Here is a 26,239-nt window from a genome sequence, read left to right on the forward strand (position 1 = left end):
GGCCTAACCAAGATTGGATGTGCCAGCCCGATTTCTTGCTGAAAAATTGTATACACCAATGATTGTAAATTGATCGATAGCGTCCAGCTTTTTCACTCTTTCTGCTCAAGATTTAAAATCTTGGAGCGTTATGAAAATTTTAGATAAAAGTTGAATATTTAGTCAAAATCTTGACGAACAGTAGTTTTGTTGAATGATGAACAGTAGTTTTATGTAGTAGTATTTTTACTACGGAATTTTTGGGTGGACGGAAAGGGGTATTATTGTTCATATGGATAGAATCTATGCGTGACTTTTGATCTTGTACGTGGCTGAAGCCATCGCGGTCTCTACAATAGGTTTCCCTGATGTTGAAATACACTGTACTAGGGTAACGTCCGATATGGTTCGAACCTTTTTTGAAAAATGCATAGCCGAGCAGTTCTCACATTTCTCTTGTCAACATCTAACGTATTAAGGACAAAAATGGTTTATTGGAGGACAATTGGTGGTAAGTCACTCGACGACATATATTAACTTTCGGTCTTAAACCGTAACCCAACATAACATTTAAAAAATTTCGAATTCTCGGGTTTACATTAACTGAAAATATATCAAGATTAAAGTATCCACAAACAAAGCATGGGCGATTTGGACCTGACAACTTATCCATTTGCCGCTCCAGCAAATCACTAAATTCCTGCACATTTCCAGGTGGAGGTCGATAAACAACCACCACAAAGAAAATTTTCCTGACTTACAAAGTTCAACCACCATTGGTTCAAAAATCATCTCTTTATTCACACGTAGATCATTCCATATTTTCATTGTAATATTCTTCCTGCAATATAAAGCCAATCCCCCATGTAATCGTGATTCCCTATTCTGCGTCACACAGTCATAACTATCAATTTCAAGTAGACTCATTGTATGATTACGAAGCCACGTTTCATTCAATGCAAGCACATCCAACTCAGAAATCTTACATAGTTCTGTTAAATAATTAAATGAACTAGAAAGACCTTGACAATTCAAATGGAAAATGCTCAAACTTTGCGGACCCATAGTAGATTTATTTCCAATATCAACTGGAGATTTATGTTTAACCACAGAAAAATCCTCCATCGGTCCTTCATCATAAACCGGATTTTAGACCCCATTCCCCAGAACATCCCAACTCAACGAATTTATCTAAAGTTTTTTAATCTATTATTGTCATAATCCAACTCTTTTTTTCAAGACACTAACCATACAAGACATTAACCATAAACAGAACGGTAAGGTTCATTTTCTCTTTTCCGCCTGTGTTCCGTATAACTTGGCGGCTGCCCTGCTTCGTGAGAAGATTTTTTCCGTGAGGAAGGAACAGAAAACTTGTCTCATCTGGATTCAATGTTCTTCGGGGGTCAACAGCTGGATCATCAAACTCTTAAAGTCATTTTTCTTTCAAGTAGTTTTCATGGTTGAGATGCCAGTTTTCGATCTTTTCGCGGGTGAAGCGCTCCGTGAAGATTCTCAAATTTTCGTTTGGAAATGGCAAGATGTCGTTTCAGAAAGGAAGAATATCAGTGCTTGGTCGGTTTTCCAGTGTCTGATGAAGCCATGCGGTTTGCTTTTTCTATCATAATTGTCACTGTGTCGAGCAGGTCGGTTTTTGATAATGGGGAAACAATTCTCTGGTTCCACAAAACAAACTGCTCCAGTTTTTCTTCCTCAGTCTGACTTAGATAAGAAGGTCCTCGAAGTTTTTCCCTCGTTCGTTTCTTCTCGTTCTCTACTTCGAACCCCTCCTCCTTTTTCTTGACTATATGGTTCTGCAACATTGTTACAGGAATTGAGTACTTCTTCGCTATTAATTTCATCCCAGGCGGTCCCATTAAGTAATCTTCAACAGCTTGCTTCAAGATGGAATTTTCAAAAGTTTTGTAGTCTCCTCGTCCAGTTGCTGGTGTCTTTTTCATTCTCTTCTCCTTCACTTGTGAAGCTCTTCCATCTGTAATCTCTTCTACAAAACTTACATCTTCACGTTCTGTGTCCTTGCTGTTTTCCCATTCGACAGCTGCCACGTCGAATTTCGAATCAGAATCTTCTACGGGAGCAAGAACGTATTTCCCGGGAACTGGCTTTTTTCGGGCAAGTGTATATTTCCAAGGTGCCAAAGTTTTGTGCTTTGTTTTTCACTTTTTCTCAGGTTTCACTTCCTCTTCCCAGTCGCTATCATCTTTTGATCCTTTAGCGTTAGTAGGTGTTATAAACTTTGGTTCCTTTTCATCTTCCGTGGTGGCCCCGCTGGCAGCAACTCTCCAAAGTCTAGTTTGCCTGAAATAAAAAAAAGATCAGAAACAACAAAGTCAATACAAATCCGATTTCAGTAACCTTTAACGCAAGTTTTCTTTTACATTCAAAGTGGGTCAATCTTTTTTAATCCTCACTGGGCTACATTCTTAACAACACTTATTTTCTGCTGAGGATAAGAAAATTGCGAAAAATGAGTTTCAGCACAAGGATAAGGAGAGAAAACAATGTAGCAAATTTAAAAAAGGAACTTGAGATTCGAACCCTTCCTAAATTTCGTATCCGAATGCTGTTCTTTCAAGTAAAATCGTTCGGTATATATTCGAACCTTTTTCGAACCTGTCGGCAACGGTTCGAAACGGCAATAAAGAGTTTGAATTCTGTCATTTCGAACGGTCCAAAACTTTTCAAACAGAGTCCACTTCTCTGGAAAAGAACTGGTACCTGCTACCGGCCTGAAAATGTTGAATTCATCACTTTCTTTCATTAAAATTTTGATCTAAGCCTTCCACAGACTGCTAAAATTATGGATCTGAGGGCGAAAAAAACATTCGAACCTCAGTGGACCATTCGAACCTTTTCCGGAAAATCAAGATTTTCTGCAATTCTTGCACCTGTTATGTGACCATTCACCCTCCCTTACATTGAGCACCAACCAATCAGTCCAAAAGAAAAACTTCGAAAAGACAACAAATGACTGAAATATGAGACTTTTTTAAAACTTACCTTTTTTCTCTGACATCCCTCCGCTAAAGCATGTTTTCAGACAAGTGGTCATAAATCTTTTCTTCTTTGAGGTTGACGTTTTCTTGCAGCTGGAGACCATAGAATAGGTGGGTGTGTGTATTACCAGATGGTCCTTGATAGGAAAGGACGCGTTTTAGATTTTTAGTAACGAAATGTTAAGATTTTCGAACCTCCGTCCACTTCTCTAGGGTTCGAATCATACCGGACGTTACCCTATATGTTTAAATACATTGAAACAGTATATAGATAGGAAAGGAGAAATATTACCTTTTAAGATCGTTGAAAATACGACTCCTGATATCACTTACTAACCCCCCTCCACAAGAAATTTCCTTGTGAGGCTCTTGATGACCGGTCTCACCTTTTCCACCTATGTGCAAACAGTTTGAACATGCAGAATTCCTTATTTTAGTAGATAGGAGCTTCAAACCTCTATGGCTCGAGGCTCGAGATACCTCTATTACCTCGGGCTCGAGGTAAATGTTATAAGAATGGAAGATTGTCAGTTCATTTAAGTTCAATTTTTGACTTGGATAAGAGAAGAGCGATTTTCAACATGAAGAGGAAGTGTGACATTACGTCGTTCTTCGCGCCCAAGCGTACCAGGGATTTTTCTGACAGTGGTGTTAGCGGGACGTCTGCGGAGCATTCATCTACACCTGTGGATCTGAAGGGCACTGGAGCCCTCGTTGAAGCTTCTGAATCACGGACCCTGGAACCAACCATGACGCAACACGCACCTGCACCAACCCAGCCTCTGTCGTTGTTTGCAAATGACATCGGTCCTTTTGTCAACAAAACCTCCAGTCTCGATGCAAATTCTAAACTTCGTTTGCTGAAGAGCCCTTGGACTCCAGATATCTCTTACATTTTACAAGTATCCGACAAACGGAAGCTGAAGTTTCAGTTAACTTGGCTCTCTCGTTTCAGTTGGTTGTCCTACTCTCCGTCTGAGGACGCTGCTTTTTGCAGGTTTTGCGTTCTGTTCTCGTCAGAGACAGCTGGCAAAAGCTGCCACCAGCGCTTGGGGAATCTAATCACCAAACCATTCAGGAACTGGAAGGATGTGATAGAGCTTCACAGCTCACTAACAAGCAGAGTTTCATAGAAACTGCATCGTATTGGCTAAAACTTCATTTCTGTCTCGGAGAATAGGCAGGACAATATCGCGCACCAACTAGACGCAGCAAGGAAAGCGCAGGTTCAAGAGAATCGCCAGAAGTTGCGACCAATTGTTGAGACGGTGATATTTTGTGTGCGGCCACAGCTTGCCCTTCGTGGTACTAACGATTTCGGTCCATTTCGGTGCCCCATGCCCCATTTCGGTCTCGGATCCAGAACCTTCCCACAATGATGGCAACTTCCGAGCACTACTGCGGCTGACGGTGAGACACGGTGACGATGTTCTGAAGAACCACCTTCTTTCTGCGGCTGGAAATGCCAAATATGTTTCTTCTATCATCCAGAATGGTATTATCGCCGCATTCGGCGAGCTTCTTCAGCAGTCTATTGTGGAAAGAGTAAGCGCAAGTCCATGCTTTACGATGCCTGCCGATGAAACGGCGGACGTTTCGAACACGGAGCATCTGTCTGTTTGCGTCCGCTACACATTCAAATGGAACCTGCTTGAGGACTTCCTTGGTTTTACCCCAGTTTCTGATTTGACTGGGCAAGGTCTGGGTTCATCAATCCTGCGATTTCTTGAAAGTCTTGGTCTTAATCTGAACAAGATGGTTGGTCAGGGATATGACGGTGCAGCAGCGATGAGTGGGCATCTTAGGGGTGTCCAGGCTGTTATACGTGAAAAGTATCCGAAGGCGCTTTACGTCCATTGTAGTGCGCACAGTCTCAACTTGGTCATCTCTTCTGTAGGGGAGAGGGGGGCCATATCGAACGATTTTTGCTATTCCTGCTGCTGTAAGCTTATTTTTCAAGTGTCTTAAGTGTCTAAGACCGAGTAAGTCAAGCTCCTTTTCTGTTTTCTTTTTTTCATAGTCTTCCATATTTTGTCTTGTTTTTAACTGAATTGCTTTTATTAATGTTACGTTTAGTCCCTTACTGTATATTGCCTCTAGGCTTTGTTATTGATATATATATATATATATATATATATATATATATATATATATATATATATATATATATATATATATATATATATATATATATATATATATATATATATATATATATATATATATATATATATATATATATATATATATCTTTAACTAATAATTCCAATTGTTAATACGATTACAATTATTAAAAATAAATGACCTCGACACATATTTAGATCAACCAAAATAATGGTTACCATTCCTGTATCAGCTTTAAGTCAAAGCTCGATAGGCGGTTTTTTTTTTTCAAAACGTACATTTAAAGTTTTGGTTAGTTTGGATCTTCGTTTCCTCAATACTAGATTGCAGCTCTTACTGTAACCATGATTTATGTATGATTATATAACCATGATTATCTGTATCGCGTGGTCTCCCAGCAAATAGAACAATAACTATATTTCATTTAGTTCAACCGATACTTATTGACTGATATATTTTTGATTTTCCCCACTCCTCAGTATCTTCTTTTACCAATAAACACAAACCGTTTTCCAAATCTTTCTTACTTTGAAGTAATTTTACTTCAAAAAGTAAATTACTCCGAAGCTTACTTCAGGAGCTTACTTTGAAGCTCCTTACTTTAACGAACTGTAAGTAAGGAGCGACTTGGCTCAATAGTAAACCATCAAATTTAGTGTTACCCATCAAAAGTTACGAACCTGAAAAATATTTGCCTGGATTTGGAATAGGGAGAAATTGTTTTTTTTTTTTCCAGGGGTGATCGTATCGAAATAATAGTCCTAGAAGATCGGGAGAAGGTGCATTCGAATGGAAATTAAATGTTCTAATGCCTTATTTAACTGACCTAAAAGATTGGAGACTAACCGCCCCCTCCCACGCCACTTTATTAACCAAAGTTATTTGATCAAAATTTTGAGATAGCCATTTTGTTCAGTATACTTGAAATATCAAATAATTTTGTTTTCAGGGGCAAAATGACCCCCCCCCCACAGTCTCTGGGATGAAACCTGTAAGCTATTAAATTTACACATTATTGAGCTATTTTTTTTGTTATTTGGAAGTTTACAGACATTTTTAGGGGGGGGGGATTTTGTGCCTGGGGTGGATTTCCATAGGGATAACCTTCTTCGGGGAGAGAAATTTCTGGGGGGTGAGTTTTCAATTTTATTTAATATACTTAAAAATACAAAAAAAAAGTATTAACCCCCATCAGAGAGCAGAAGTCGTAAAGTTGGGTGTATAAATAATAGGACATACACAAAACAAAACATCTCGTCATAATAATATTAATAAAAGCAAAATTAACTTAACTAATAAAAAAAATTAATAACAACAAAAACCTAGAAAACAAGGAATAAAAGAAAGGAAGGGAGAAAAGAAATGCTGGGTAGAAGGGGCATGTGAGGCCAACCCATCGTGGATACAAAAACAAAACATATAATGAAAGATATCATAAATTTTTTAATTCCATCATTAAAGGTAAATAAACAAACATTAAAAAACAGTCTTTAGTAATTGCTTCTTTAAATATAACTGAGAATTTTGTGATTGATACATCTGAGTTTTATCATTCAGCTTATATTTATTCGCCTAAGTGAAAACCTTGACCTTTCACATCTTACTAGAGGAATTCGGTATAATCCCGCCCACCGACGAGCCGAACGAGGCGGCAATATCAACAGAGATTTATTTTAGAGATAATTATTAGGATTTTGAATTTGAAAATGACATAAGGAAATATTTACATCGGTATACGTTTTAAATCCGACAAATTTAGGAAAAAGAATATCGTTTTTGTTTCAGATGTATTTTCAAGTTTTGATGGTCTATGTAAAAAAAATTCCAAGTATTCTTACTGTCCTATTTTGTAATACCTGTAATTGTTTTAACACATACGAAATTCTTTTTAATTGTCTTACACTTTCTTTGCCAACTCAATTTTGCATGCGGAGATGTTCCAGGGGAATTATCTGGAGGCTGTTTTCGCGTATTTTTATTTCTGGAAAATAATTTCCACGGAAGGGGGTATTTCCAGAGTGATTGAGAAACCGATTAGAAATTAAAGTCTTTTTCAAATGAAAGTATGGCAAGGAGAATTTTTGAAGCTGAATTGTCCGGAAGAAATTTTACGGGGGGGGGTGAACTGTCTGGTGAGAATTTGACGGGGGGGGGGTCCACTCTATGTTGGGTTGAATTTCCACGGAGGTGTTTCCGTGAAGGGGGCGGGTATACTTCGTGATAGGTACGGCAGATTTACTGGCATTTTTTGAAAAACGATCAGAAATTAAATAAAAAACGAGTTTTTTTTAAACTGAAAGTAAGGAGCAACGTTAAAACTCAAAACGAATAGAGATTATTCTGTATATGAAGGGTTGCCCTCTCCTCAATACCTTGCTCTTTACGCTAAAGTGTGACTGTTTGTACCATTTTTTTTAAGATGACTACTGAAACACAGGGGTCGTAGAATAAGAAGCTTTTTTAAAAGTGCTAACAGATTTATCGTAAAGCGCAAGGTATTGAAGAGGGGGCAACCCTTCATATACGGAATAATTTCTGTTCGTTTTGAGTTTTAATGTTGCTCATTACTTTCAGTTTAAAAAAAATTGTTTTTTTATTTAATCATAGAAGACACGTAAACACTTATGGACACTGCTGTCTATAATGTATAAAAAAAAATCAACATTAAGTTTATTAAATAAAATAAACTAATTTTTGAATTAAAAGTAAGGAGCAACATTAAAACTTTAAATGAGTAGAAATTATTCCGTAAATGAGGCGCACTGCCCTGTCCTCAACCCCTCGCTCGTTACGCTGAAGTTCTTAAGTGCTTTAAAAAATATGTTTATTTCAATCCAAAGGTCCTTGTGTTTCCGCAATCGTACTTAAAAAATTTTGACTTAGGGGGCAGTCCCCTCACACACAGATTAATATCTGTTTATTTTAAGTTTTGATGTTGCTCCTTACTTTCATTTGGACAAATTTATTTGATGTATTGAATTTATGATTTTCAATTCAATTTTTGATATTGTTTTTCAAATCATGTCCTGGCCTAACCAAGATAGGATGTGCCAGCCCGATTTCTTGCTGAAAAATTGTATACACCAATGATTGTAAATTGATCGATAGCGTCCAGCTTTTTCACTCTTTCTGCTCAAGATTTAAAATATTGGAGCGTTATGAAAATTTTTGACAAAAGTTGAATATTTAGTCAAAATCTCGACGAACAGTAGTTTTGTTGAATGATGAACAGTAGTTTTATGTAGTAGTATTTTTACTACGGAATTTTTGGGTGGACGGAAAGGGGTATTATTGTTCATATGGATAGAATTTATGCGTAACTTTTGATCTTGTACGTGGCTGAAGCCATCGCGGTCTCTACAATAGGTTTCCCTGATGTTGAAATACACTGTACTAGGGTAACGTCCGATATGGTTCGAACCTTTTTTGAAAAATGCATATCCGAGCAGTTCTCACATTTCTCTTGTCAACATCTAACGTATTAAGGACAAAAATGGTTTATTGGAGGACAATTGGTGGTAAGTCACTCGACGACATATATTAACTTTCGGTCTTAAACCGTAACCCAACATAACATTTAAAAAATTTCGAACTCTCGGGTTTGCATTTACTGAAAATAGATCAAGATAAAAGTCTCCACAAACAAAGCATGGGCGATTTGGACCTGACAACTTATCCATTTGCCGCTCCAGCAAATCACTAAATTCCTGCACATTTCCAGGTGGAGGTCGATAAACAACCACCACAAAGAAAAATTTTCCTGACTTACAAAGTTCAACCACCATTGATTCAAAAATCATCTCTTTATTCACACGTAGATCATTCCATATTTTCATTGTAATATTCTTCCTGCAATATAAAGCCAATCCCCCATGTAATCGTGATTCCCTATTCTGCGTCACACAGTCATAACTATAAATTTCAAGTAGACTCATTGTATGATTACGAAGCCACGTTTCATTCAATGCAAGCACATCCAACTCAGAAATCTTACATAGTTCTGTTAAATAATTAAATGAACTAGAAAGACCTTGACAATTCAAATGGAAAATGCTCAAACTTTGCGGACCCATAGTAGATTTATTTCCAATATCAACTGGAGATTTATATTTAACCACAGAAAAATCCTCCATCGGTCCTTCATCATAAACCGGATTTAAGACCCCATTCCCCAGAACATCCCCACTCAACGAATTTCTCTCAAGTTTTTTAATCTATTATTGTCATAATCCAACTCTTTTTTTTCAAGACACTAACCATACAAGACATTAACCATAAACAGAACGGTAAGGTTCATTTTCTCTTTTCCGCCTGTGTTCCGTATAACTTGGCGGCTGGCCTGCTTCGTGAGAAGATTTTTTCCGTGAGGAAGGAACAGAAAACTTGTCTCATCTGGAATCAATGTTCTTCGGGGGTCAACAGCTGGATCATCAAACTCTTAAAGTCATTTTTCTTTCAAGTAGTTTTCATGGTTGAGATGCCAATTTTCGATCTTTTCGCGGGTTACAGAAGAACTTTCTCCGTGAAGATTCTCAAATTTTCGTTTGGAAATGGCAAGATGTCGTTTCAGAAAGGAAGAATATCAGTGCTTGGTCGGTTTTCCAGTGTCTGATGAAGCCATGCGGTTTGCTTTTTCCATCATAATTGTCACTGTATCGAGCAGGTCGGCTTTTGATAATGGGAAACCAAAGCTCTTTTTCCACAAAACAAACTGCTCCAGTTTTTCTTTCTCAGCCTGACTAAGGTAAGAAGGTCCTCGAAGTTTGCTCCTCGTTCGTTTCTTCTCGTTCTCTACTTTGAACCCCTCATCCTTTTTCTTGACTATATGGTTCTGCAACGTCGTTACAGGAATCGAATAATTCTTTACTATTAATTTCATCCCAGACGGTCCCATTAAGTAATCTTCAACAGCTTGCTTCAAGATGGAATTTTCATAAGTTTTGTAGTCTCCTTGTCCAGTTGCTGCTGTCTTTTTCATTCTCTTCTGCTTCACTTGTGAAGCTCTTCCGTCTGTACTATCTGCAAAGCTTACATCTTCACGTTCCGTGTCCTTGTTGTTTTCCCATTTGATAGCTGTCATGTCAAATTCCGAATCAGAATCTTCTACGGGAGCAAGAACGTATTTCCAGGGAACTGGCTTTTTTCAGGCAAGTATATATTTCCGAGTTGCCAAATTTTTGTGCTTTGTTTTTTGCTTTTTCTCACGTTTCACTTCCTCTTCCCAGTCACTATCATCTTTTGATCCTTTAGCATCAGTAGGTGTTATAAACTTTGGTTCCTTTTCATCTTCCGTGGTGGCCCCGCTGGCAGCAACTCTCCAAAGTCTAGTTTGCCTGAAATAAAAAAAAGATCAGAAACAACAAAGTCAATAAAGTCAAAGTCAAATCCGATTTCAGTAACCTTTAACGCAAGTTTTCTTTTACATACAAAGTGGGTCAATCTTTTTTAATCCTCACTGGGCTACATTCTTAACAACACTTATTTTCTGCTGAGGATAAGAAAATTGCGAAAAATGAGTTTCAGCACAAGGATAAGGAGAGAAAACAATGTAGCAAATTTAAAAAAGGAACTTGAGATTCGAACCCTTCCTAAATTTCGTATCCGAATGCTGTTCTTTCAAGTAAAATCGTTCGGTATATATTCGAACCCTTTTCGAACCTGTCGTAACGGTTCGAAACGGCAATAAAGAGTTCGAATTCTGTCATTTCGAACGGTCCAAAACTTTTCAAACAGAGTCCACTTCTCTAGAAAAGAACTGGTACCTGCTACCGGCCTGAAAATGTTGAATTCATCACTTTCTTTCATTAAAATTTTGATCTAAGCCTTCCACAGACTGCTAAAATTATGGATCTGAGAGCGAAAAAAACATTCGAACCTCAGTGGACCATTCGAACCTTTTCCGGAAAATCAAGATTTTCTGCAATTCTTGCACCTGTTATGTGACCATTCACCCTCCCTTACATTGAGCACCAACCAATCAGTCCAAAAGAAAAACTTCGAAAAGACAACAAATGACTGAAATATGAGACTTTTTTAAAACTTACCTTTTTTCTCTGACATCCCTCCGCTAAAGCATGTTTTCAGACAAGTGGTCATAAATCTTTTCTTCTTTGAGGTTGACGTTTTCTTGCAGCTGGAGACCATAGAATAGGTGGGTGTGTGTATTACCAGATGGTCCTCGATAGGAAAGGACGCGTTTTAGATTTTTAGTAACGAAATGTTAAGATTTTCGAACCTCCGTCCACTTCTCTAGGGTTCGAATCATACCGGACGTTACCCTATATATTTAAATACATTGAAACAGTATATAGATAGGAAAGAAGAAATATTACCTTTTAAGATCGTTGAAAATACGACTCCTGATATCACTTACTAACCCCCCTCCACAAGAAATTTCCTTGTGAGGCTCATGATGACCGGTCTCACCTTTTCCGACTATGTGCAAACAGTTTGAACATGCAGAATTCCTTATTTTAGTAGATAGGAGCTTCAAACCTCTATGACTCGAGGCTCGAGGTACCTCTATTACCTCGGGCTCGAGGTAAATGTTATAAGAATGGAAGATTGTCAGTTCATTTAAGTTCAATTTTTGACTTGGATAAGAGAAGAGCGATTTTCAACATGAAGAGGAAGTGTGACATTACGTCGTTTTTCGCGCCCAAGCGGACCAGGGATGTTTCTGACAGTGGTGTTTGCGGGACGTCTGCGGAGCATTCATCTACACCTGTGGATCTGAAGGGCACTGGAGCCCTCGTTGAAGCTTCTGAATCACGGACCCTGGAACCAACCATGACGCAACACGCACCTGCACCAACCCAGTCTCTGTCGTTGTTTGCAAATGACATCGGTCCTTTTGTCAACAAAACCTCCAGTCTCGATGCAAATTCTAAACTTCGTTTGCTGAAGAGCCCTTGGACTCCAGATATCTCTTACATTTTTCAAGTATCCGACAAACGGAAGCTGAAGTTTCAGTTAACTTGGCTCTCTCGTTTCAGTTGGTTGTCCTACTCTCCGTCTGAGGACGCTGCTTTTTGTAGATTTTGCGTTCTATTCTCGTCAGAGACAGCTTGCAAAGACTACCACCAGTGCTTGGAGAATCTAGTCACTAAACCATTCAGGAACTGGAAGGATGTGATAGAGTGCTTCACAGCTCAATTACAAGCAGAGTTTCATAGAAACTGCATCGTATCGGCTGAAAACTTCATTTCTGTCTCGGAGAATAGGCAGGACAATATCGCGCACCAACTAGACGCAGCAAGGAAAGCGCAGGTTCAAGAGAATCGCCAGAAGTTGTGACCAATTGTTGAGACGGTGATATTTTGTGGGCGGCAACAGCTTGCCCTTCGTGGTACTAACGATTCCAGCCCCATTTCGGTCTCAGATCCAGAACCTTCCCACAATGATGGCAACTTCCGAGCACTACTGCGGCTGACGGTAAGACACGGTGACGATATTCTGAAGAACCATCTTCTTTCTGTGGCTGGAAATGCCACATATCTTCTCCCATCATCCAGAATGGTATTATCGCCGCATCCGGCGAGCTTCTTCAGCAGTCTATTGTGGAAAGAGTAAACGCAAGTCCATGCTTTTCGGTGCTTGCCGATGAAACGGTGGACTTTTCGAACACGGAGCACCTGTCTGTTTGCGTCCGCTACACATTCAAATGGAACCTGCATAAGGACTTCCTTGGTTTTACCCCAGTTTTTGATTTGACTGGGCAAGGTCTGGGTTCGTCAATCCGGCGATTTCTTGAAAGCCTTGGTTTTAATTTGGACAAGATGGTTGGTCAGGGATATGACGGTGCAGCAGCAATGAGCGGACATCTTAGGGGTGTTAAGACTGATATACCTGAAAAGTATCTAAAGGTACTTTACATCTATTGTATTGTGAAGAGTCTCAACATGGTCAACTCTTTCTGTAGGGGAGAGGGGGGCCATATCGAACGATTTTTGCTTTTCCTGCTGCTGTAAGCTTATTTTTCAAGTGTCTAAGTGTCTAAGGCCGAGTAAGTCAAGCTCCTTTTGTGTTTTCTTTTTTTCATAGTCTTCCATATTTTGTCTTGTTTTTAACTGAATTGCTTTTATTAATGTTACGTTTAGTCCCTTACTGTATATTGCCTCTAGGCTTTGTTATTGATGTATATATATATATATATATATATATATATATATATATATATATATATATATATATATATATCTATTAACTAATAAATCCAATTGTTAATACGATTACAATTATTAAAAATAAATGACCTCGACACATATTTAGATCAACCAAAATAATGGTTACCATTCCTGTATCAGCTTTAAGTCAAAGCTCGCTAGGCGGTTTTTTTTTTCAAAACGTACATTTAAAGTTTTGGTTAGTTTGGATCTTCGTTTCCTCAATACTAGATTGCAGCTCTTACTGTAACCATGATTTATGTATGATTATATAACGATGATTATCTGAATCGCGTGGCCTCCCAGCAAATAGAACAATACCTATATTTCATTTAGTTCAACCGATACTTATTGAGTGATATATTTTTGATTTTCCCCACTCCTCAGTATCTTCTTTTACCAATAAACACAAACCGTTTTCCAAATCGCTCTTACTTTGAAGTAATTTTACTTCAAAAAGTAAATTACTTCGAAGCTTACTTCAGGAGCTTACTTCGAAGCTCCTTACTTTAACGAACTGTAAGTAAGGAGCGACTTGGCTCAATAGTAAACCATCAAATTTAGTGTTACCCATCAAAAGTTACGAGCCTGAAAAAATTTGCCTGGATTTGGAAATAGGGAGAAATTGTTTTTTTTTCCAGGGGTGATCGTATCGAAATAATAGTCCTAGAAGGTAGGGAAAGGGTGCATTCGAACGGAAATTAAATGTTCTAGTGCCTTTTTTAAGTGACCTAAAAGATTGGAGACCAACCGCCCCCTTCCACGCCACTTTATTAACCAAAGTTATTTGATCAAAATTTTGAGATAGCCATTTTGTTCAGTATACTTGAAATATCAAATAATTTTGTTTTTAGGGGCAAAATGACCCCCCCCCCCCCCCAGTCTCTGGGATGAAACCTGTAAGCTATTAAATTTTCCCATTATTGTGCTATTGTATTTGCTATTAGGAAGTATACAGCCTTTTTAAGGGAGGGATTTTGTGCCTGGGGTGGATTTCCATAGGGATAACCTTCTTCGGGGAGAGAAATTTCTGGGGGGTGAGTTTTCAATTTTATTTAATATACTTAAAAATACAAAAAAAAGTGTTAACCCCCAACAGAGAGCAGAAGTCGTAAAGTTGGGTGTATAAATAATAGGAGATACACAAAACAAAACATCTCGTCATAATAATAGTAATAACAGGAAAATTAACTTAACTAATACAAAAAAATAATAACAACAAAAACCAAGAAAACAAGGAATAAAAGAAAGGAAGGGAGAAAAGAAATGCTTGGTAGAAGGGGCATGTGAGGCCAACCCATCGTGAATACAAAAACAAAACATATAATAAAAGATATCATAAATTTTTTTAATTCCATCATTAAAGGTAAATAAACAAACATTAAAAAACAGTCTTTAGTAATTGCTTCTTTAAATACAACTGAGAATTTTGTGATTGATACATCTGAGTTTTATCATTCAGCTTATATTTATTCGCCTAAGTGAAAACCTTGACCTTTCAAATCTTACTAAAGGAATTCGGTATAATTCCGACCACCGACGAGCCGAATGAGGCGGCAATATCAACAGAGATTTATTTTAGAGATAATTATTAGGATTTTGAATTTTAAAATGCCATAAGGAAATATTTACGTCGGTATATGTTTTAAATCCGACAAATTTAGGAAAAAGAACATGGTTTTTGTTTCAGATGTATTTTCAAGTTTTGACGGTCTATGTAAAAAAAATTCCAAGTATTCTTACTGTCCTATTTTGTAGTACCTGTAATTGTTTTAACACATACGAAATTCTTTTTAATTGTCTTACACTTTCTTTGCCAACTCAATTTTGCATGCGGAGATGTTCCAGGGGAATTATCTGGAGGCTGTTTTCGCGTATTTTGTATTCTGGAAAATAATTTCCACGGAAGGGGGTATTTCCAGAGTGATTGAGAAACCGATTAGAAATTAAAGTCTTTTTCAAATGAAAGTATGGCAAGGAGAATTTTTGAAGCTGAATTGTCTGGAAGAAATATTACGGGGGGGGGGTGAACTGTCTGGTGAGAATTTGACGGGGGGTTGGGGTCCACTCTATGTTGGGTGGAATTTCCACGGAGGTGTTTCCGTGAAGGGGGCGGGTATACTTCATGATAGGTACCGCAGATTTACTGGCATTTTTTGAAAAACGATCAGAAATTAAATAAAAAAACGAGTTTTTTTTAACTGAAAGTAAGGAGCAACATTAAAACTCAAAACGAACAGAAATTATTCCGTATATGAAGGGTTGCCCTATCCTCAATACCTTGCTCTTTACGCTAAAGTTTGACTGTTTGTACCATTTTTTTTTAAGATGGCTACTGAAACACAGGGGTCGTGTAATTAGAATAGGATGCTTTTTTAACAATGCTAACAGCCTTAGCGCAAAGAGCAAGGCATTGAGGAGGGGGCAACCCTTCATATACGGAATAATTTCTGTTCGTTTCGAGTTTTAATGTTTCTCCTTACTTTCAGTTAAAAAAAACTCGTTTTTTTTATTTAATCATAGAAGACACGTAAACACTTATGGACACTGCTGTCTATAATGTATAAAAAAAAATCAACATTATGTTTATTAAATAAAATAAACTAGTTTTTGAATTAAAAGTAAGGAGCAACATTAAAACTTTAAATGAGTAGAAATTATTCCGTAAATGAGGCGCACTGCCCTGTCCTCAACCCCTTGCTCGTTACGCTAAAGTTCTTAAGTGCTTTAAAAAATATGTTTATTTCAATCCAAAGGTCCTTGTGTTTCCGCAATCGTACTTAAAAAATTTTGACTGAGGGGGCAGTCCCCCTCACATACAGATTAATATCTGTTTATTTTAAGTTTTGATGTTGCTCCTTACTTTCAGTTGGACAAATTTATTTGATGTATTGAATTTATGATTTTCAATTCAATTTTTGAATGTTGTTTTTCAAATCATGTCCTGGCCTAACCAAGATAGGATGTGCCAGCCCGATTTCTTGCTGAAAAATTGTATACAATTGTATACATTGTAAATTGATCGATAGCGTCCAGCTTTTTCACTCTTTCTGCTCAAGATTTAAAATCTTGGAGCGTTATTAAAATGTTAGACAAAAGTTGAATATTTAGTCAAAATCTCGACGAACAGTAGTTTTGTTGAATGATGAAAAGTAGTTTTATGTAGTAGTATTTTTACTACGGAATTTTTGGGTGGACGGAAAGGGGTATTATTGTTCATATGGATAGAATTTATGCGTGACTTTTGATCTTGTACGTGGCTGAAGCCATCGCGGTCTCTACAATAGGTTTCCCTGATGTTGAAATACACTGTACTAGGGTAACGTCCGATATGGTTCGAACCTTTTTTGAAAAATGCATATCCGAGCAGTTCTCACATTTCTCTTGTCAACATCTAACGTATTAAGGACAAAAATGGTTTATTGGAGGACAATTGGTGGTAAGTCACTCGACGACATATATTAACTTTCGGTCTTAAACCGTAACCCAACATAACATTTAAAAAATTTCGAACTCTCGGGTTTACATTTACTGAAAATAGATCAAGATAAAAGTCTCCACAAACAAAGCATGGGCGATTTGGACCTGACAACTTATCCATTTGCCGCTCCAGCAAATCACTAAATTCCTGCACATTTCCAGGTGGAGGTCGATAAACAACCACCACAAAGAAAAATTTTCCTGACTTACAAAGTTCAACCACCATTGATTCAAAAATCATCTCTTTATTCACACGTAGATCATTCCATATTTTCATTGTAATATTCTTCCTGCAATATAAAGCCAATCCCCCAAGTAATCATGATTCCCTATTCTGCGTCACACAGTCATAACTATCAATTTCAAGTAGACTCATTGTATGATTACGAAGCCACGTTTCATTCAATGCAAGCAAATCCAACTCAGAAAACTTACATAGTTCTGTTAAATAATTAAATAAACTAGAAAGACCTTTACAATTCAAATGGAAAATGCTCAAAAATTGCGGACCCATAATAGATTTATTTCCAATATCAACTGGAAATTTATGTTTAACCACAGGAAAATCCTCCATCGGTCCTTCATCATAAACCGGATTTAAGACCCCATTCCCCAGAACATCCCCAATCAACGAATTTCTCTCAAGTTTTTTAATCTATTATTGTCATAATCCAACTCTTTTTTTCAAGACAACTAACCATACAAGACATTAACCATAAACAGAACGGTAAGGTTCATTTTCTCTTTTCCGCCTGTGTTCCGTATAACTTGGCGGCTGCCCTGCTTCGTGAGAAGATTTTTTCCGTGAGGAAGGAACAGAAAACTTGTCTCATCTGGATTCAATGTTCTTCGGGGGTCAACAGCTGGATCATCAAACTCTTAAAGTCATTTTTCTTTCAAGTAGTTTTCATGGTTGAGATGCCAGTTTTCGATCTTTTCGCGGGTTATAGAAGAACGCCCTCCGTGAAGATTCTCAAGTTTTCGTTTGGAAATGGCAGGATGTCGTTTCAGAAAGGAATAATATCAGTGCTTGGTCGGTTTTCCAGTGTCTGATGAAGCCATGCGGTTTGCTTTTTCTATCATAATTTTCACTGTGTCAAGCAGGTCGGCTTTTGATAATGGGAAACCAGTTCTCTTGTTCCACAAAATAAGCTTCTCCAGTTTTTCTTTTTCAGTCAGACTTAGGTAAGAAGGTCCTTGAAGTTTGCCCCTCATTCGTTTCTTCTCGTTCTCTACTTCAAACCCATCCTCCTTTTTCTTGACTATATGGTTATGCAACATCGTTACAGGAATCGAGTACTTCTTCGCTATTAATTTCATCCCAGGCAGTCCCATTAAGTAATCTTCAACAGCTTGCTTCAAGATGGAATTTTCACAAGTTTTGTAGTCTCCTTGTCCAGTTGCTGCTGTCTTTTTCATTCTCTTCTGCTTCACTTGTGAAGCTTTTCCGTCTCTACTATCTGCAAAGCTTACACCTTCACGTTCCGTGTCCGTGTTGTTTTCCCATTCGATAGCTGTCATGTCAAATTCCGACTCAGAATCTTCTACGGGAGCAAGAACGCATTTCCCGGGAACTGGCTTTTTTCGGGCAAGTGCATATTTCCGAGGTGCCAAATTTTTGTGCTTTGTTTTTCGCCTTTTCTCAGGTTTCACTTCATCTTCCCAGTCGCTATTATCTTTTGATCCTTTAGCGTCAGTAGGTGTTATAAACTTTGGTTGGAAACTTTGGTTCCTTTTCATCTTCCGTGGCGGCCCCGCTGGCAGCAACTCTCCCAAGTCTAGTTTGCCTGAAATAAAAAAAAGATCAGAAACAACAAAGTCAATAAAGTCAAAATCAAATCCGATTTCAGTAACCTTTAACGCAAGTTTTCTTTTACATACAAAGTAGGTCAGTCTTTTTTAATCCTCACTGGGCTACATTCTTAACAACACTTATTTTCTGCTGAGGATAGGAAAATTGTGAAAAATGAGTTTCAGCACAAGGATAAGGAGAGAAAACAATGTAGCAAATTTAAAAAGGAACCCGAGATTCGAACCCTTCCTAAATTTCGTATCCTTCCGGAATGCTGTTCTTTCAAGTAAAATCGTTCGGTATATATTCGAACCCTTTTCGAACCTGTCGGCTACGGTTCGAAACGGCAATAAAGAGTTCGAATTCTGTCATTTCGAACGGTCCAAAACTTTTCAAACCGAGTCCACTTCTCTAGAAAAGAACTGGTACCTGCTACCGGCCTGAAAATGTTGAATTCATCACTTTCTTTCATTAAAATTTTGATATAAGCTTTCCACAGACTGCTAAAATTATGGATCTGAGAGCGAAAAAAACATTCGAACCTTATTGGACCATTCGAACCTTTTCCGGAAAATCAAGAGTTTCTGCAATTCTTGCACCTGTTATGTCACCATTCACCCTCCCTTACATTGAGCACCAACCAATCAGTCCAAAAGAAAAACTTCTAAAAGACAACAAATGACTGAAATATGAGACTTTTTTAAAACTTACCTTTTTTCTGTGACATCACTCCGCTAAAGCATGTTTTCAGACAAGTGGTCATAAATCTTTTCTTCTTTGAGGTTGACGTTTTCTTGCAGCTGGAGACCATAGAATAGGTGGGTGTGTGTATTACCAGATGGTCCTCGATAGGAAAGGGCGTTTTCGATTTTTAGTAACGAAATGTTAAGATTTTCGAACCTCCGTCCACTTCTCTAGGGTTCGAATCATACCGGACGTTACCCTATATGTTTAAATACATTGAAACACTATATAAATAGGAAAGGAGAAATATTACCATTTAAGATCGTTGAAAATACGACTCCTGATATCACTTACTAACCCCCCTCCACAAGAAATTTCATTGTGAGGCTCATGATGACCGGTCTCACCTTTTCCACCTATGTGCAAACAGTTTGAACATGCAGAATTCCTTATTTTAGTAGATAGGAGCTTCAAACCTCTATGGCTCGAGGCTCGAGGTACCTCTATTACCTCGGGCTCGAGGTAAATGTTATAAGAATGCAAGATTGTCTGTTCATTTAAGTTCAATTTTTGACTTGGATAAGAGAAGAGCGATTTTCAACATGAAGAGGAAGTGTGACATTACGTCGTTTTTCGCGCCCAAGCGTACCAGGGATGTTTCTGACAGTGGCGTTAGCGGGACTTCTGCGGAGCATTCATCTACACCTGTGGATCTGAAGGGCACTGGAGCCATCGTTGAAGCTTCTGAATCACGGACCCTGGAACCACCCACGACGCAACACGCACCTGTACCAACCCAGTCTCTGTCGTTGTTTGCAAATGACATCGGTCGTTTTGTCAACAAATTATCCAGTCTCGATGCAAATTCTAAACTTCGTTTGCTGAAGAGCCCTTGGACTCCAGATATCTCCTACATTTTTCAAGTATCCGAAAAACAGAAGCTAAAGTTTCAGTTAACTTGGCTCACTCGTTTCGCCTGGTTGTCCTACTCTCCGTCTGAGGACGCTGCTTTTTGCAGATTTTGCGTTCTGTTATTGTCAGAGACAGCTGGCAAAAGCTGCCACCAGCGCTTGGAGAATCTAGTCACCAAACCATTCAGGAACTGGAAGGATACGATAGAGTGCTTCACAGCTCACCAACAAGCAGAGTTTCATAGAAACTGCATCGTATCGGCTGAAAACTTCATTTCTGTCTCGGAGAAAAGGCAGGACAATATCGCGCACCAGCTAGACGCGGTAAGGAAAGCGCAGGTTCAAAAGAATCGCCAGAAGTTGCGACCAATTGTTTAGACGGTGATATTTTGTGTGCGGCAACAGCTTGCCCTTCGTGGTACTAACGATTCCGGCCCCATTTCGGTCTCGGATCCAGAACCTTCCCACAATGATGGCAACTTCCGAGCACTACTGCGGCTGAGGGCGAGACACGGTGACGATGTTCTGAAGAACCATCTTCTTTCTGCGGCTGGAAATGCCACATATCTTTCTCCCATCATCCAGAATGGTATTATCGCCGCATCCGGGGAGCTTCTTCAGCAGTCTATTGTGGAAAGTAAACGCAAGTCCATGCTTTTCGGTGCTTGCCGATGAAACGGTGGACTTTTCGAACATGGAGCACCTGTCTGTTTGCGTCCGCTATACATTCAAAGGGAACCTGCATGAGGACTTCCTTGGTTTTACCCCAGTTTCTGATTTGACTGGGCAAGGTCTGGCTTCATCAATCCGGCAATTTGTCTAAAGCCTTGGTCTTAATCTGAACAAGATGGTTGGTCAGGGGTTTGACGGTGCAGCAGCGATGAGTGGGTATCTTAGGGGTGTCAAGGATGTTAAACGTGAAAAGTATCCAAAAGTACTTTACATTTATTGTAGTGTGCACAGTCTCAACTTGGTCATCTCTTCTGTAGGGGAGAGGTAGGCCATATCGAACGATTTTTGCTTTTCCTGCTGCTCTAAGCTTATTTGTCAACCGAAAGACTCGGTCTTCACGGAGAATGGAAAGCAGATACTAATGGTTATATAGTGATTTTATGAAAATCTAAAGAATAAAGGTAAAGATTTCACAACACTAAAGCCAGTAGCCTGTCACTCGTTCGGACTAGCCCCCACCACGGGGTGAAAGCGGATAGCGTCGGGGCTAATCTGGACGGGATGAATATTTCAGCTATTTATTTGAAAAACAACGTAATAAACACAAAATGACCAGATTTTCAACTATATAAGAATAAATGGACAAACTCGTAACTTAACATTGTAGGCAGTTAGGTTGTATCCAACGACTAGGTCTCTCACTTACCGTCCAGGTCCTCCTGTTAATTGAGGGACTCGGAGTCTAAGCTCAATATCAGTTTGATCTATCTCTGCTCTATCAATTTGCTGAGGGAATATAAATTTCTCGTCACATCTGCGCAGAAAATTCACCGTAGCGCATTCGTTCCTAATTTCTACGATTTCTCCTGCATAGAAAATTGCAGAATTTCCTTTTTTTTTCAACAGAGAACTTCACTAAAACAAAATGTCCGAGACTGTATTCCATTGTTTCGTTTTCCTGCTCACTCCCGATGTGAAGTGACTCATCGTAGTCTTCATTCGCCCGAGTAAACTCCTCGTCGACATCTCGACTACTCGCCTGTGAGTGGGGCTGCGGCGTCGGTGCGTTCGTCACGTGTGCTTGGACCTTGGACTGTTTAGACTCTTGGGCCTGAGAATCAATCTGGTTATTCTCTGACGTGACTGTCAGGATCCTGGTCCTTCCGCTCTTTCTAGCGCCGCAAACCTGCTGCACAATGGTGGTTTTGGGATACAGCCTCACCGCTTCCGGTGTCTTGACCCGAGTTGTTACCGTTAACTATGTGAAAATTGAAAACAACTAAAATGCAGATCGTAACAACAAGTTAAATGTAAATTATCTATTAACTCATAGTAAAAAATGAAAAAAATGTCACCTGGTGAAACAAAAATTGTTAAAGATTTGATTTTTGCCGATGTGGAAGGATAAACTTTACAAAGGGTATTGGTTTAATTCGGTCCCTCCCCCTTTAAAAAAAGGAATAAGAATATTAAATAATTTCGTAGATAGAAGGCCGAAGCTTCCGCTCCAGGTATCTTGGACCTGTTTTATTTGATGGTATAATTATGATAAAATTACAGCAATTTTTTTGTGTATGTTTCTCCCACTTTAGAAATTTATCCTAACCTTTCTATGCTAATAATCGTTGATATATAACTCTAAAATCGTTTACATATTTGTATTAAATATGTTCGTATTATTTTTAATATTAATGGAAAATTTTATTTTATTTCTCTACTGTGATTCCAAATATCTCCTAAAAGGGTTTAAACTAAACTCATTTGGCTTAGGGCTTACTAATAATTATAGATAACTCTCTCTCTTTAAAGAAAAGTCACATTTCAGAAAAATACGATTGTATTTATATAATGTGATGTTCACCAAATCTACCCTATTTAATAGTCTTCTTTTATCAATTTCAGGTGAATTTTGTAATTGGACAGTTGTTTGCATTGTTATTTGCTGCCATTTACAGAACGGCATTTCACCCCTCAAAGGCATCCGCAACTAAAAGACACTGTGCTGCTCTTGTTGGCGGAGTAACACTGTTGTATTTTTGTTTTGGAAGGTATATATATATTACTTTAGTTTTTTATTGAAGCTACAAGAAATTAGTGAACATAATGTCTTAAATAAGACATTTTAACCGTAACTATTGAACAAGTTCAACAAACTTCATTTTTGCTTCTGACGTCGAAAGTGGGATGTTATATTATCGATTGGAGTGAAGCCACGTATCTGTAATTTTCAAGAAGCCCTTTTTTCGATTACCTGGGTCGAAGTACGGGGGTTCCCGATCCTAAAATTGTACGGATGGAAATTGTAGGTCAAAATTTATTGGCTCCTAGGAAACTTTGTTTCTTGATGGCTTGTATCTTGTTTTAAGAAGTTTGTTTTGGTTCTGTATTTCTGCATTTCATGACAGCTTTGATGAGTTTGCCACTGCTTCCCGAAATAAATCTTGCGTAGGGTAGTCTTGATTCTATTAAAATATCCGTTAATGTGTTTTAAGCAGGCCTGTACGAATGGGTCTATGTATTCGGGAGGTGTGATCAAGTTCGTAGAAATCCCCCAAAAAAGTGAATATGCAGAAAATTTTTACGTATCTGGGAGCGACGGGCCCGGAGGCTGAGTAAAGTTTGATGTATTTTAAATTAATAAATTTGGTTCCGGCAAATTTTACTGCAAGGCAAGTATATTTAAATGAAAATGTTTCACAAGAATCTACCGGAACTGATGTTACTACCAGAACTGATTCCCTAAGATTTCCATTCTAGCCATCTATTTATTCAACTCTGGTACCCAGGTGCCAATTAGGACGAGAGAGCAGGGGAGGAGATAATTGCCCCTTCTAGATTTTGAAGAACACCTTTTCGGGTATTTAAATTTTTTTTAAATGAAAAAACACCCCACCCCCCTACTTCGGGTAAAAAAAATACCCCCTTTGTATATTCAAAAAAGAAAAATCTTTAACCACTCCTTCCATTTTTGTGAATGAACCACTGCTGGTTGTAGTGTATTGGATTTTTTTTAATCCCAACGTCTAGCTCAGTTGAATACCGGGTTATCCTTTATTTGGATCCAAGGCGGCTGGGCAGAATCTTGTCTAGTACACTTCCCTTTTGTATATCTAGGAGCTTTAATTTCATTTGCGTTTTGCTATGTGTCAAATTCTTAGTAGTATTTTTGGCTTTTTTTTTGTCTAATTTAGCTCGTATTTATATGGCGTGTGATGCTGTGCCTAACTAATATTCAAAGCAACTCCCAACAGATAATTGAATCTAGTTTTTATCATTTATGTCAAAACTTATGGCAATGCAATATCACAAATGTTGCATAAAAGTTTCTTGAAAGCAATGTGATCAATAGTTTTGCGTTTAACTGGCCACTAGCCTTACATCTAAATTAATGTCCTTCGTTATTTATTGATATGGATTAGTCAATTGCTGAATTTTTTTTGCTGTAAACTTCTAAATTCATTTATAGTCACCTAGGACAAAGAAAAATAAAATGTGCAGAGCAAAGCGTATAAAAATTCAGCCAAATGTGCATAATACTAATAATAATTTATTTCAACCCTCTTTACATACATGAAATGCACTTAGAGGAGTAAAAAAATACAGAAAAACAAAATAAAAATGGAAACAATAAACAAGAAAAAACTCACAAAAAGCATATTACATCTCAGCTACTTAAGCAACACAATTAAGCTCTATAGTTGAGTGGAAAGTCGACAATATTTTCTCGACACTTACAGAACCTGTCCACAAGCTAGCCCATTTTTGAAGAAATATCAAAAACGCTATACCTACTCGAAATGTTCCGGTTGTGAGTCTAAAGTGGGAACTGCAGATGATATTTGCAAAAACGGAAGAATAGATTTCTAATTTTCTTCCGCTCGGATATTATGAAAAAACTCCACAAATGGACCAAGAAGAAGACATGCGGTGCGAAAAATGCGTTGTAATGTCTGCCCAGGGTTATTTTGTGAAACTGGGCTTTAATTCGGGCAAGCAGCCCGTACAATTTCTTAAGCTTATCTTTCAACGCCGAGATAGCAAATGTTTTAGTAGTTTTAACATTTGCTCCAAACGGGAGACCTAAATAATTTAGAGGAGACGACGCAGAAATAGTTTCTGGGCCAACATTGATAGTAATGGGAGGTTGTCGAGACGAATCGTAGACGATAACCTCAGTTTTAGAGGAGGCGACTTGAAACCCAATCTCATTGAGATCAAAGAAAACTGTATCAACTGGATTTTGGAGAATTTGGAGATCATCTGATAGTAAAAGAATATCGTCTGCGTAACAAAGGTGGCTGACATCAATATGGGGCTCAATTAGAAATGGAGAAATATTTTTAGTAACGGGTCGGATGGCATTATTGAAAAGAGCTGGATAGAGCACAGAGCCTTTTTTCACAGCTATCCGAACAATGCAGCTAACCCCCCTCCCACGCCTGCCATTTTCCCAAACACATCCAATCAAAATTTTGGAATAGCCATTTTGTTCAAAGTAGTTGAAAGGTCCAGAAATTATGTCTTTGAGGATGACAACTTTCCCACAGCCTGCAAGGCAAAGGTTGTAAGTTATGCCTGTAGGCATTTAAGATTTTTATAGAAAGCATTGTCGTAGAAACTTCAAAAAGGACTCATTCGATTGGAAATTGGATTGCTCATTCGATTTAAAGTTGATATGGAAATCGTGCCCTTCCCAAAGCCAGAACCTAATTTGCACTTTACTGAAAAAAAATCAAATGTTTTCACCTTTATAACTTTAATAAATCTAATAATATTAACCTTTTAAGGAATAAATATCAGCATATGTATATTAAACTGACAATGCACATTAATTTTTTTTTCAGTAAAGTGCAAATTATGTTCTGGCCTTGGGAAGCCATGGGGGTTTTGAGCCTTATTAGTGTTAATTTTCGTTCGTTTTGAGTTAACTCGGTTATTTATTGTAATTTCTGTTCGTTTTGGGTTTCATTCATTTATCAATGCTGATTTGTGGTAGTTTCACACTTGGTAGATTATTTGATTTAGTTTTTGCTCATTTTTGGTTTAATGGAGATCTTTTTCTTTGGAAAACTTATTTTGGGGAAAAAGTTTTTTAAATTAACCTGGTAAATGCCCGTTTTACAAAGGACCAAGACAAATATATTTCTCAGTCTACTAAACTGGTAAAAGTGAAATTGTTTAGGAAATCTATTGAGATAAAAGACATTGCAGATACAGAGATGCACTTGGTATATCTCTTACGGTTATCAAGATACTGAGCTTTAGACAGCCTCTGTCGGTAAAGCAAAAAGTACTTACCCTGTTAGTGTACAACATTGCTTTTAGTATAGATAGCAGTTACCGCTTTTTTCCTGTGAATATCCAACATAGGTGCTAAACCCCGGCTAAACCGTTACTTAGGATATTGCAATTTAG

The 26,239-nt window shown here is 38.0% G+C and overlaps 1 protein-coding gene across 2 annotated transcripts in view; it reads left to right on the forward strand.

Annotated features, from left to right (window-relative positions):
* oys (lysophospholipid acyltransferase 6) overlaps window positions 1–26,239 on the forward strand; it is a 105,000-nt gene that overhangs the window by 39,780 nt on the left and 38,981 nt on the right. For both annotated transcript variants that reach the window (XM_089105598.1, XM_089105599.1), the window contains exon 3: window positions 22,727–22,872. In XM_089105598.1, the coding sequence (XP_088961724.1) occupies window positions 22,727–22,872 (146 nt within the window). The remainder of the gene's footprint in view (window positions 1–22,726; window positions 22,873–26,239) is intronic.

This window comes from Artemia sp. Qi Xiang Cuo, chromosome 19, assembly GCF_049724085.1.
Source record: "Artemia sp. Qi Xiang Cuo chromosome 19, ASM4972408v1, whole genome shotgun sequence".
NCBI classification, from domain to species: Eukaryota; Metazoa; Arthropoda; class Branchiopoda; order Anostraca; family Artemiidae; genus Artemia; species Artemia sp. Qi Xiang Cuo.